Source organism: Macrobrachium rosenbergii, chromosome 3, assembly GCF_040412425.1.
Source record: "Macrobrachium rosenbergii isolate ZJJX-2024 chromosome 3, ASM4041242v1, whole genome shotgun sequence".
Taxonomy (NCBI): Eukaryota; Metazoa; Arthropoda; class Malacostraca; order Decapoda; family Palaemonidae; genus Macrobrachium; species Macrobrachium rosenbergii.
Genome location: NC_089743.1, coordinates 68,337,471 through 68,352,770, shown reverse-complemented (window position 1 = coordinate 68,352,770; position 15,300 = coordinate 68,337,471). Strand labels below are relative to the sequence as shown.

The 15,300-nt window shown below is 34.2% G+C and overlaps 1 protein-coding gene across 3 annotated transcripts in view; it reads left to right on the top strand.

Annotated features, from left to right (window-relative positions):
• The window catches only part of LOC136828666 (uncharacterized), a 67,953-nt gene that overhangs the window by 32,812 nt on the left and 19,841 nt on the right, over positions 1-15,300 (top strand). For all 3 annotated transcript variants that reach the window (XM_067086732.1, XM_067086742.1, XM_067086753.1), the window contains one exon: positions 12,760-12,928. In XM_067086732.1, the coding sequence (XP_066942833.1) occupies positions 12,760-12,928 (169 nt within the window). The remainder of the gene's footprint in view (positions 1-12,759; positions 12,929-15,300) is intronic.

Below are 15,300 nucleotides of genomic sequence, written 5' to 3'. Positions count from 1 at the left end.
GGCAGGTAGAACACTTCTTTTAGCAAGCTTTCGAGGTATATAAGCTCATCATCAGGCTTTAAAACTGACAGAAAGAAAAATAACTCAGATTATAATAAAATGAACCGTATTACCTAGGTACAACTGTAACAAAACATACAAACAACAAGTGAACCTAAAAATGAATCTTAAAAACATAGATATAAAAAAACGCGAACAAAAAAGGTAAATTGTTAACCAACTTTTTGTGTACATTTTAAGAAACATTATTATTACTAATTATCAAAATAGTTTAACCAGACCACTGAGCTGATTAACGGCTCTCATAGGGCTACCCCGAAGGATTAAAATGAAGGGGCGTACCAGGTTTAGGCCACAGGCCAAGCAGTGGGACTAAATGATGAATGAAAAACGAAATTTTAAAAATAATTTGCAAAATGCATATGCTTCCACACTAGAATACACGCACACACTAAATACATTTACTCACGTTTAAATCTGTACAATAAAAAAATAAAACGCAGAATAAATTAATGTTTTCAAAATTCGGATTTTTTTATTTATTTAATTATTTACTTATCAAATAACCCGATGGTTTTTGTACTTTCATAAATTACTTCATATTTTATCAATTAATTTACTATTCCTCATAAATATAAAAATTTCGACAACTGAAATTGTTGCAGATTCTGATAAAATTTCGACAATCGACCTGTTTCCGAAAGTTGACAACCGTTGCTGGTTATATTTCGGACTTTCACATAATACACGTTTAGTTGTTATTATCACTTTCATTCTGAGCATTCGGGAGCTGGTGCATGTGGGCTGCTCATCAAGTGTCATGTGTCAAACGAATATGGCCTATTCGGAGACGTGACAGAATTACTTGAGCATGTCTCTCTCTTTGGCATGGTGAACTCCATTTTCTAACAACAGGTTTTATTTGCTTCAATTTATTATTTTCAGGTTCTTCATTCCATTAATTTTGCCATTTATTTATAATACTTATTTTTGTGTGTGTTAAATAATCACTAATAGGGATATATACATTTGAACTTGTCATATAAGCTGCTTCTTTTGATGCTTTATCAGCCTCTTCATTCCCCTTAATCCCCACATGGGCAGGGATCCAACATATTTCTATATTTTTCCCATCATTGTGCAACTTATAGAGTAATAACTTAATTTGTTGTAGTGTTATTTTTTGGTTTGTAACTTGAAAGGCTTCTATAGTGCTTCTAGAGTCGCTTATAAATCACAAAATTATTACATGAGGTTTCTTTAATTATTTTTATGGCTGATGCTATTGCACACAACTCAGCTGTAAATACTGAGACATTATCATGTAGAGAGAACTGATACGCTTTGTCTTGGGATACTGCAACAGATCCAGTTCCGTATTGTGATTTAGATCCATCTGTGTATATTGCGTAATGTGGACCTTTACGGGTTAAATGTTCTATTGTATGTTGTCTATGGTGTTCTGGGGTACGAGTATTTTTTTATAAATATTTTAAGTGTGCGCAAATTCTCAATTTATTCATAGTCCAAGGAGGAGGTACTTTTACTACTGAAACAATCTTCTAGGTCTAACATGGCGAGGTGGTGAGTGATTTTTTATAAATACATCTCTCAATTCTTAGGGCACTCTTCATTGCTACAAACTCTTTATGGAGAGACATTGGTAGTTCACCACATTCGACTTGCAAAGATGAGGTTGGTGATTGTCTAAAGGCTCCTGAACATATTCTAATGCCTTCGTTGTGAATTGGATCCAGCGTTTTCAGCGTTGCGTCTGATGCTGAGCTTTATATTTCGCTTCCATAATCAATAATACACAACACTGTTGCTTTGTACAGTACAGTAAGGGTATGTCTATCGGCTCCCCAAGTAGTGTCCGATAGTTTTTTAATTAGATTTAATGCTCTTTTACATTTTGATTTCATGTATGTTAGGTGGGCTTTCCTGTCCAAGTGCGTATTAAACACTAATCCCAAAAACTTTGCTGTTGGGCTAATTGGTATACTATGGTTTCTGATTTTTAAATCTATTTCTTCACCTTTTTCCACTTTTTATTTTTATAAACCATGATTGCTTGAGTTTTTCTATGGAAAACTTAAAGCTTACAGATGATTTCCATTCATCTATTTTTATTATGCTTTTATTAATGATTCGTTCTGCATGTTTTATTCGAGATGCTGAATAATTAATGGCAAAATCATCCATACACAAGTTACTTTTCATTCCAAAAGGTAGGTTATTACTGATATCATTTATTGTTAATGTAAACAGTGTGCCACTAAGGACGCTTCCTTGTGGAACACCATTTTCAAGTGGAAATGTATCTGACAATACATCATCAATTCTCAGCTGAAAAGTGCGATATGTCAGAAAGTTTTTGATAAACCTGGGTTTTTATATAACTTTATTATTGCATACCTCCATGTAATGTCGGATGCGTTTTCAGCGTCAAAAAAGACACCTACAGTAATCTGTTTTCGTTCAAATCCTCTGCGTATGTGGTCTTCCAAGTTAGATAGAGAATCCAGTGTAGATCTGTTACATTGTGTCCCGAAATGGGTGGGAGTTAGAATTTTATTTTCTCGAATGTGCCACGCCAGTCGGGCATTTACCACTTTCTTTAGTAATCTGCATAAGCAACTTGTTAAAGAAATTGGTCTGTTATTATTTACATCACTTGGATCCTTTCCAGGTGTGGAGATAGGAATTATTATAGCACTTCGCCATTCATCAGGAAATAATTTTCTAATCCATAAATGATTATAGAATTGTAAAAGGTACGACTTTGCCAAAGGTGCTACGTGACACATCATCTCAAAACAAATATTGTCACCTCCAGAAGCAAATTTATTGCTGTTCAACAGACCATATTCCAACTCTTCCATATAAAATTTTCTACAATAATATCTAATATTTTAATATGGCATGTCTAGTTGGTTTAACATGGGTACCATTTATTTTCCTGATTTTTCCCCATATTTTTTGTATGGAAACATTATTAGAGAGATCTGATACATATTTCCTCCATGAAATGGTTCTTCCTTGAATTACCTCTTTTTTTAAATTCTGCAGCTATTTTCTTGTATAGAGATTTTAATGTATCAATTCCTAGTAATATGGTCATTTTTTGTAAAGTTCCTTCCAATATGGGTAATGTTTTGTTAATTTTGTTGAATATTTTATTTAAATTATCAAGTCGTCTTACTAAGCGTTTTATATTTATTAATTCTGTTAGCTTATTGGACCACCATGGAATTTTGTTTTGTTGGATGAGGTTTTGATTTTGATATTGCTTTATCACCAGCATTTTTATAAAATCAACGAGAAATTTATGAGTTTCTTTATGTTCTTTTAAATATTCAAATGGTGGGATATTCCTAGTGTGCATTTCATATCGCTCCCAATCTGCTTTATAAATATTATAGAGAGGGGACACGTTTTGCAGGATCAGATCACTGGTGTACAAGTCATTAACTGTGTTTCAATCTAATCTGCCTACTATACTTGAGGCAAATAGAGTTACATCTACTGAGGAAAACGTTCCATGTGTTTTTTAATAAGTGCTGACTTCGTCATCATTTATACAGCACATGATATTTGGATCCATGAATTCTTCTACTTTACTTCCCGCTCTATTTGAGTTTGTACAATTATAGTCTCATATTTGGTTGTAAGCATTAAAATCACCTGCTATTAACGTAGGTTCTTTGGTATTGTTAAGTAATTCTTTAAGTTTATCAATGTCGTAATTTTTATTAGGTTAGTTGTATAAATTATAAATTACATAACTATCGTGTTTTATTCGAATTTGAATACCTGATATTTGCAAATCAGTAATGTTGACAGGTACTTCGTCATAAATTACTTTATGCACATATATGGCTGTTCCTAAATTTCCTTCTTCCCCTTGTGTAGTTTCTAAGGTGTATTTACCTAACAGTTTTGTTGACATGTAAACGTAATATCATTGGTTCATATTCTTTTAGTAATCGTTGTATTTCTTCGAGATGTAATCTGGTATTTAGACCATTTACGTACCATTGTATAATATAGTTATTGAAAATATTATGTTATAGTGGTCGAGTTTTGCTTTCTTTATTTTTTTTGTATTATCAAGTAGGATTTTTTCTAGTAATTTACTCAAGACATTATCAAGTTGGATTTTTTCTAGTAATTTACTCAAGACATTTATTTGATTTTCTTTGTAATATATCAAGTGCTCAATGCAACCTTTTTCATGGGTGCTCAAACCAGTGGTCTGTTTTTTCCCATATTTCACAAAATTTCTTATAAGTTTGTTAAACTATCTTTTGTTGTTTTTATTGTTATTGCACAATTCAACGAAACAATAATTACATCCACATATGTTATAATGTATATTTCTTGTTTCATTTGTTTTTGTTGTACCAATTACTGGAGATGGAGTAACCTCTCCTCCTTTGACATACTCATTGTTATCTATGGTATGGTTCTCTTCAACTTCTTCGGTATTTTGGATATCTGCTGCCATAGGTTTTACTATTATTTTAGGAGATAAAGGTACATTCTTAGCTCGTTTTTGTTTTTGTTCTTTCTTCATATCCTTTATCTTTGGTTTAACCGATGTTTCCCTAATAATAGTTGGTTTCTTCGTTTTGGGTGGTGTTCTCTCTAAAGGTCTTTTTTATCACAACTTTCCTCTCCTATTTCTGTAGTAATATCTTCTTGTGCTCCTATCTGCATTAATATTTAAAATTAATTTGATAAAATATTATCCATATCATTTATACCTGTTTCTTTAGTCTTTACCATTTTAGTTTTTTTCTGCAAAGCAATAATTTCTACTTGAGATTTACTTTTCTTTGTTTTGTTACTTCTATCTGTATGCGTTTCTGCTTCATTATTGGTTTTTGTTATTGAAGAAAATGTATGTTTCTTAGATCGAGCTTGAATTCCTCTAACTTTCAATTCTAATTTAGCTTCATTTATAGACATCCCAGTTCTCTCTTGTAAGATTTTTAATTCTGTATTAATACATGCATTCTTTGGACCTTGAGTGATGATCTTGCCCACAGTTTACACACTTTGGGCTACTACAGTACATTTCCATTGTGTGGCATGTTCGTCAGATCCACAGTAAGCACATATAGGTTTATTTCGACAATTTTACTTCGTGTGCCCATATTTACTACAAATTTCACATTGTCCTGGCTTTGGAACATAAGGTCTCAGTTTTCTATTTGGACCCAAAATTTTTATTTTCTGAGGTAGGTCTTGACCTTCAAATTTTATTTTTGCAGTTCTTAATATGTTATCATTCTGTTCACTTGAACTTTGGGATATCTAATTTTAAGGGAGTCCAACAGCATATTCTTCTCGACCAGTTCGTTATTATTTTCAGGAGGTACAACAGTACCCTGAATGATGTTCATAGTGTCATAGCCTTCAGATCGGTTTTTAATTGTGGCTTCTATGAGCCACGTCTTTTCTTTTATTTGTCTGAACAACATTTTCCAACTGTAGGGCTGAAATTTGCTGTTCTGTTTCCATGGTTAGAAACCTTCACCAACTTCCACTCCCAAAGAGGGAGTCGAAGTTAGTCAAGATTGGGTCATGTTGGTTACTCTTTTTGGGTGTTTTATACGGTATGGAAGTTTTAATACCACCCGATTTTGAATAACTGGATTAACCATGGGAATTGTCCATGTCCATGCCAGAAGATTTGCTCTGTACTGGAGCAGCGGTCGTCAACTGCTCCAAGACAGTACCATCAAAGGGCCCAGGGGTACTCGAATCTCTATAGCTACTACTCATAGAGATCAGAGTGAAAAAATAAGAAAAACTGAAAACCTTAAAAAGATATCAGCCTTTCATGGAGCTCATTCTTCCACCAATGGCACAAGTGAGAGCTGACTCCCAAATGTCCGCACCCCTACCCTACTCCACAGGGGATGGCACAACACAATTAGAGTAGCCCAAGTGTAAGCCAAACCTGCTTGCTAGGACAGAGGCTATTACCAGAATACAATCATCCCCACCCTAATCATATTAGAGGCAAACCGAATAGAATGTCAAGAGTCCTATCCCCGGAACCAGACTGGCCTGGAATCCGTGGCTCAGCCCCACAGAATAGTTCCACCCTTGAGCTATCAATCTGTATCTCGCAGGTCCAAACATTATCAGGTAGTTGATGGTCCTACCACAGTTCCCACTATCTAGCTTTGGATATAAACCTAGGACCAGCTGTGATATCTTTTTCTATTTATAAGGTCCAATAAATTTTAACAAAAATGGAAAATTCCACAAATTTAAACTAAATAAATAAGTAAAAATATATAAGACTCTTGGACTTGAACCCGGGAACAAATTTCTGGGGTTCAAGAGTTCCCTTGCAACGTCAAGGTGGTTCCAAGTCGAGGGGGAAGAAATTATACAATGGCTAGTTGAATATCAGATGAGTTGCTGTTCAGTGCCAGTTTCATCCTCTCTATAACCACTGGCTCTGCAATCAGAAGGTTCCATCTATTTAAACAAAAAAAAAAAAACACTACTTTAAAATCCATGCCAGTGAATAGACGGTCCTTGTGCCATTATACGTATGTGTGTATGTAGTATATATCCGTAGAACACGGTCGTGGGGTATCTGATACCGAGTTTCTTTGTTTCATATTGCCCCGGCTTGGTACTAGGAGTGAGCCTCTTGGGTCTCCCTGTAGCTTCATTTGCCTTTGTGCTGCTGTTGTGGAAGGTAGTGTTTCGGTGCTAGTGCATTCATGGGGCTGTGTAGTGAGTGCATCAGGTATATTTTACCCTGTGCCGTGTTAACATATAAAAATGTATGGGGTATTATATACCCTTTAACTGTGTCACTGTAAGTGTATTGGGGTAAGGTATGGGACATCTTAATTGTGAACTGTGGCACAATGTATGTCCCTCATGAAAACCTAACTGTGGATGAGCAGCTGCTGGCCTTCTGTGGGAACTGCCCATTCCGTATGTATATTCCCAGCAAACTGGGTAAATAAGGAATAAAGCTTGTCTTTGTAAACGATAACAGCAGCAAGCACAAGCTAGGTGGAATTCCCTAACTGGGGAAACAAGGCACCAGATCCCGGGCTGGCATAGCCTTGGCCATCAGTTTGCCAAAGACCTTACCACGCCTTACCACTACACCAACAAAAACGTCACCACGGACAGTTGGTTCATGTCAGTGCCACTAGCAACCGATCTCCTGATGAACTGCAGCATGACCCATGTTGGCAATGTGAGAGTAAACAAGAAAGAGATACCTTTGGAAATGAAGGGCACAACAAATCGGAGGCCAGGTTCAAGTGCTTTCTTATACTCCAACAATATAACTTTACTCTCATACTGAAAGACACATCAAGAACCAAGAAGAAATTGGTGCATCTTATGTCGACAATGCACTCATCCATCTATCATGCCAAATGGGAAGCCTGAGATCATCATTTTTTATAATTAGACCAAGGGTGGGGTCGATACATTCGACCAGATGTGCTCCTTCAATGCAGTTGGTCGAAAGACAAAACAATGGCCCATGTGTGTCTTCTACGGGTTGATAAATTGCTGTGTTATCAACTCGTGGATAATATACAATGAAAACCAGCAGAGGACAGGTGGTTCTACAATGGCCAGACGCACATATATGCAGCAGTTGGCAGTGGCCCCTATCAAACCAAGGGCAGAAAAGAGGTTGACCAACACTCCAAAGATGTCAATTGACCTCAAGAAGGTTATATGTACTGTCTGCGACATCCCCAGCATTGCTTCAGCAGGCCGTGTGGTGATGACTGACAGCAGAGCTCCCATGATTCGCTGCTCACTGTGTCCCAGGAACGAGGACAGGAAGACCCGACACCTGTGCACTGGCTGTGGGAACCCAGTGTGCCTTCGCCACATCTACCCATTCTGCAGGGATTGTCAGCAGTAATCAGTACACAAAGGTAAGAACTTTGAAATCTTTCACTTTCTGCTCATTTACAATGGCAGAAAACAGTAAAATAAATATTTAGAGAATATACGTCTTTCTTTGACTTTTGGGAAAAATTTTTTTTCATTTACAGTGGTAAAGAAATGTAAAACAATATTTTTATTGAAAAACCATTGTCTGTGTGCACACAAAACATAAAACATGTAATTTTTCGATTATTTGGTATTTATAGACAACGATACAGCAACCAAAAACATAAAAAAATTTGTTACTTCAAAAATCACTATTTTTTCACTCACAAAAAATCCCCGTTTTTTTTTTTTTTTTTTTTTACGCTCTCCCTTACAGTGTGTGTGTTGCTACCAGGAGGCTGTGATTCCCGTAGCTGAGGCTCCTACGACCTGAGTGTGTGTGGGTCATCGCTCAAGACTTCAACTGTAGTTTTAGATTTTTCAGAAATTTTTTGATTTGGTAATGTAGTGAACTTGGCTATTTTTAGTATTTTTTTGAGTTGCCCGTTACATATTCACTTTGCCACAGTATTAACTTAAATCTCAAGGGAAATGGAAGTAGAAACGTTCTATATTCTTGTCATTTTTTTATATTTAATAAATTTTGATTACAACTATTTTTTTTTATTTTCCAAAATGGGGTTCAATATACCCCATGACCGTGTTCATAGCACTATTGCCAACGACCGCGTTCTAGGGATACATATATATATATATATATATATATATATATATATATATATATATATATATATATATATATATATATATATATTGTCATGAAGAGTTTCAAGTACCTGTTTATTACACAACTAATCACAGAATTCAAAAATTTAACAAGAAATATACTCAATTGAAGGGCATCACTCCATCAGACAACTTTAACTGTTTCCCTGGTTTTAATTCACTTCAGCAAAATTAAAGGAACAAAACATGTTTATCACTATGCCTTATGCACACATTTAATCCTATCACTGGCAGCCACTACATGAAACACTGTTGTAAAAATATTAAATACAAAAATTTATTTTTATATTCAAAATTTATAATTAGAATTCACAATCTGAAAAAATTTACTATTACTTGAAAACAACTAAAAATTTAATTAATTCTTGAGTTACGTTACAAAGCTTAATTTATCAAGAAATTGAATTAATCAGGCAAAACTTAAACTATTCAGAAATACTTCAGATTTGAAAAGAAAATCTAAGTAAAAGAAAATTAAACCAAGTATGCAATGTTAAATTATCAAGAAATAGGTAAAATGCTAAGTAAATAAATGTTAAATCACTACTATATAAAATGTGAAAAATTAAGAGATTGCAAATATAAAAACATACAAAAATACACAAAAGATTTACCAAAAAAACTTCATTAAGGCAAAAACCTCAACATACCTTATTATACCATGGGAATAATAAGTAAAATTCACTTTACCTTACACAAACTTGTGAATACTTTCACAAAATTTACTCCATATGCAGTTGCTCGAGATTCACAAAACACACTTCTGATAAGCGCCGTTACAAATACATACACGTTTACTTCTATATCAGATCTCAAAAGCTAAGATTAATATCAATGACCACACAAATATTTTACACTAATAAATGCTCTCTTTTGAAAAGAGAGAGAGAGAGAGAGAGAGAGAGAGAGAGAGAGAGAGAGAGAGAGAGACCACACAAAACATCTCTGAAATCAGAATGAGCAAACTTTTACGATTCCAGCTAGAAGTGAAACAATCAGATGACGTCATTATTAAGGCATTCTGGGAACGAGATACAAGAGGAAATTCTAGAAAAGGAAGATGACGCCACTTCCTAAGGAAAATGTTTTGGGGCCAAAACTAGCGTGTTAGAACAATACATGATCAGAGCAATTTAATCTTAAACATGACTCAGTTGCCATGTGCTTCGGTGCAACAACTCCCTTGATCTTAACGCAGAACAATACATGCAACACTGGGATATCATTCGTCGTCTTCTCGTACGAGACAAAAATCAGTTTGCAGTGTGGTTGTTACCAAAATTCATGTAAATACAAACATTTGTACACATATCTTCCTAATCTTTCATTATTATGCAAGGTATTGGTCCATGACATTATGGCCCTTTCTAATATCATTATTGATTCTATTTCAGCATCTAAACTCTGCAGCTTATGGGTAAAATTCTATCCTGTTGTCTACTTGGGTGCAATATCAGGCCCAGTGTGTCGCCACGGTACTATAGTTTTTCCCTAACCTACATGCAAGGTTATATTTGTCGAATCTAATGCCGGGACAGCACCCAGTTTCACCTACATATGGCTTACCGGGGGAAACAATGTAAAGGCTAGGTCATTTGAACGACCATTGCACCAGCCTACCGCTAGTTTGTTTCCAGGTATATTATTGTCCTCGTGTGTATAAGCATTGACTTCATTTAAAAACTTATGTATATCATCAACTTATTCAGATTTGGAGAGAGCTATACTGATATATCGTAGAAAGGATGTTGTTGGTCCCGGATTTTACCAAATTTTGTGAGCTCTGGTCAAACAATTACTACAAGAAACTATGGATAGCCTATGTTCTAAAAAATTCTGTGGTTAATTTTTTCATTATGAAAAATATGGTCACAAATCTTTACGGCATGAAAAAATATATTAACAACTATATTAAGTTTTGTTGGAGAAGATACTTTACTCTGCTATTTGCTTCAAGTTATCAGTTACGAAATCCAAAACAGCATTAGTAAATAATATAGTGACATCGAGAATCAAAAAGTCTCCCTTAAATTGGACGAAGATCCGCAGCCTTTCCTGAAACTCCATGGCATGATGTATATGCGACCTGCACATTTTCCCTAAGGGAGGACTTAGGAAAATTGATAGCCATACCGTCAATTCAGATTGAGGAGAGACACAGGTACTCATTATAGGACTCAAGGTGCACCTAAATATAACAACACTGTGGTAATTTAGCACCAAGTTTATTGACAATAAACTTCTTGAAATCGTTGTTAGAGGGGAGAAATGATTCTCTTGACATCTTCATAGACTTAACAATGAATAACCTATTGTAGGGGGTTTCATAGGTTACCTTACGTATCTATCAGAAGCCTTCATGCGTTATCGATGTATCTTCTCCCCTCCTGTTCCTATAGATGAGGTATGTGTTTTAATTTGAAGCTTCGTCGACGCGACTGTTTTCACTTCTAACGAGGAGTACTTTCATCAAAACTTCGGTGTGGCTCTGGGATCATCTCCTCTCAACTATTTCTGCAAATCTGTGCATGAAGTTCATGGAAAGAAATTTTATCCAACCATCACCTGAGAATACAAAACAGGTACTTTGTCGATGACATTTCATCTCTTCTAAAAAAAATAGGGAAATTCTTACACCCAATTTTTACGGCTATAAACAATATTTTTCCTACCATAAACTCACAGTTGAATGTGAAACAGGGGGCAAATTACCTTTTGTAGAAGTATTAGCGACCCATACTGGATACACATCAGTTTCAATTAACATTATCTGGGGCATCCCCACACACACATAAAACCAAATTCGCTATTATTCTTATCATTCAAAAAGAATTAAACTTAACATTAATTATATGTTTCTTCGTGCCAGAACATTTGCAACTCCATGTTTTTTAATGAAATGGACTACATATTCTGAACGCTTGAAAAATAAGCCATATACAATCTTTTTTTATTTGAACTTGTTTGACCAGTCTACAAGGCTTGGTATAATCAAGCAATGTAAAGGTCCTTCCCAGTATGACAATATAGTTCTCCCTTAAACTGATTATTTGATGATATCCATGAGTTTTTAAATGAAGTTAATGGCCGTATGGACGAAGGCGATTGGTTACGTATCCTCCTAATACGCTTAGAGACAGACGGGTAAGAAATGAGTGCAGGGATAGTGCCAAAGCTGTAATTACAGCGTATGTTGTATCTCTTCTTTAGATTGTGACAATTCATATCTAAATGAAAATGGCGTGGTTCCGAAATCAGATTAGGTGAGCATAGGTGTGAATGCAAGTTAGGGAATAACTATAATGTAGTGAGAACAATTAGTTTAGATGAAGGTAACAGGATAGGATTTAACATGTCAGCTGTAGCGTATAGCTGCCACAATAAGAATCAACGCTTGGCTTTAGAAAAGACTTTAATATCACTACAAACGATTTTTAAAAATACTATTATAAGTGTTGCATTCAGGAATATTATCACATCAATGCTTGCATCAGCACGAATGCAGATATCAAAACTCTCTTTTCACAGGAGTCGTTGGCGCCACCCTATCCTGCAATATTCCTCGCACCTGAGCCCTCTACTATACGAAGAAAATTCTAAACTAGGAATATTCTCACAAGTGTTAAATTATAAAGTGACTAACAAGATTTTTATGATATGAATTTTTCCATGATTTATTGATAGTTGTACCTCTCAATTAACGGTTACACATTTAAACCAATCACACTTCAACGTTTGCTTATGATTTAATTCCTTTCTTCTCGTCCTACTTCAACATACGCCGTATTTTGTTTTAGTCTGGTTAAGCTAACAGTAACCAGTGAAAGCACACTTTTCAATATGTATTTTTCAAAGTATTTTATATTAATGTATAATTTTCCTCGTGCATATCCGAGATATATATATATATATATATATATATATATATATATATATATATATATATATATATATATATATATATATATATATATATATATATATATATATATATATATATATATATATATATATATATATGAATCACATAGTTCTTGAAAATTTTAATTTTTTCTTTATTTCTGCGGGCAGATTGAAAGAAAGTATCCCTATAATCAACCCCACTACAACGATTCTCGACGAAAACGCCATTGTTGTGACGTGTTATCTAACAAACAACACAAGCAAGAATGTTGTTTACAGGAATATCCATTATTTCATCCAACCCAGTGTTTATGAAGAAAAGATGAAGCGATATCAGGTATGGGAGTACTCCAGTTCACTTTTCACATGTAACGCAACTTGAATTTTTTAATATAATAAACCATTATAAGAGAATGAATGAAATACACAGAGAGAGAGAGAGAGAGAGAGAGAGAGAGAGAGAGAGAGAGAGAGAGAGAGAGAGAGAGAGAGAGACTGTGTTTATTAAAGAAAACATTTTTTATATTTCACAATAATCAAGTTACAAATGTCGTTTATATAAAATTCACTCTACCTCGGGAGTGACTTACACCGTAGGGAATTACAAAAGTGAAAAGTACTTCAACAGACTGATTCGAACTCCCGACTGGTTGGGAACTGACGACTACATCTCTTGCAGAACAGTAAAATCGTCAATGTAGTGGTCGGTTCCCAGTCGTCGGGAGTTCGAATCTCCCTAGCACCGAATCACTTATTTAAAATTCCCCTTCAGCATATATCATTCCCAAGGTAGAGTGAATTGGGCATTAAACGATATTTGTAGCTTAATATATCTATATATATATATCATATATATATATATATATATATATATATGTATATACAGTATACATACATACAGTATATATACAGATTTGTATCAATATAAGAAAAGGAAGAAAAGACAAGAATTTATATTTCCGACCTATTTTGCCTCAAGAGAAATGGAATGTGTTAGCAGGAATTTGAATAAATACACTGAGGTGAAAAGCAGCATATTCTATCACATCAAAGCGCTTATTACAGACCGAGTAGGCATTCTAAATAATAAAAACGTGGGTTGTGTATTTCTTTTTTTGGGCATACAGCTGAATCTGCACCGATGTTAGTTCCTAAAGGGAAATACATAGGTAACTAATTATGCTCCTTAAAATCTGAAGATTTTGCAAATTCTTTTAAAATTATATGATCCAACGTATACATCTGCCTATGACTCCATTATATTACGTTCCAACATATTCTTAATTCCTCTACAAGAAATAACATGAATATCTTACCATATTCTCTTTTCCAAAAATGCTCTAGATTGATCTATATAAAATTAGCCACATGAATTATGTGGGATTTGATATACACAACTTTTGTTTTTGTCAGGGGAGTTTTTTATAAGTGCCTTTTCACTGTATTGTTGTTTGTCTTTGAAGTTATTACTGAATAACATAAATCAGTTTTCTGCGTAAATGCTTCCCGTTGTTAGCACTACAAAATCCCACTTACCGTTCTCAATGCATCGTCTCATAAAATAGTACTAATATTCATATATCTGGGCTACATACAAGGAATAATTTTAATACATGGATGGGGTTAACTTTTTCTTTACTTTATTACTGTTGTCTGACAAACACTGGTACTTAAACTTGAATCAATCATTACTTCAGTGTATAAGACAATCCCAAAACTGCAAATTATAATGATTTGCTATCTCCATAATTAACTTTTACGATGGCACCCATTTAACCAACGAAATAAAGTCCATTTTCGTGTCAATATAATTTATGTAAACCACATTAGATTTTACGGAATAATTTTGCTTAATTTTCTGCTCTCGAAAAAAAAACCAACTGGGAAAATTACTTAATGCAGGTGATCAAGGATACTAATGGAAAAAATAATTACACAGCATAAAAAATGTTCACGCAGAGAAGAGCGCAGCGCAATTTCCTTTCGGATTATAGCAAATATTCATAACATAATCTGGAAAGGCCCGATGATGGTGTACTCTGTTACGTTGACGTAATACAAATGAATTTAATTTTTTAAAAGAAATATTTGACAGAATCCGAAAGATTTTTTCGTGAATGTCCACGGGGAGTAAATGCAGGTGGAGGAACAGCTCGTTGTAAATAACACTTTTATTTTCTAATAAAAAGTTTACTACACCAGCTGCGTTTGTCAATGATTTTTACTGTTTATCACCCTAGCATACAGACTGTAAATTATTCTGCCATGTACCAACAGTTCTCTTAAAAATGCCTTGAGACGAAACCAGACGGGAATATCGCTCTGTTTTATCATTTTCTTGTGGTACTTTGCATTTAGACATCACGTGACCCTCGAGTTATAAGTAAACATACATACATGCGTATACTTACACACTTGATTATATATATATATATATATAGATATATATATATATATAGATACATATATATAATATATATATATATATATATATATATATATATATATATATATATATATATATATATATATATATATATATATATATATATATATATATATATATATATATATATATATATATATATATATATATATACATATATATATATATATATATGTCTGTGAGTCTCTCTCTCTCTCTCTCTCTCTCTCTCTCTCTCTCTCTCTCTCTCTCTCTCTCTCTCTCTCTCTCTATCTATCTATCTA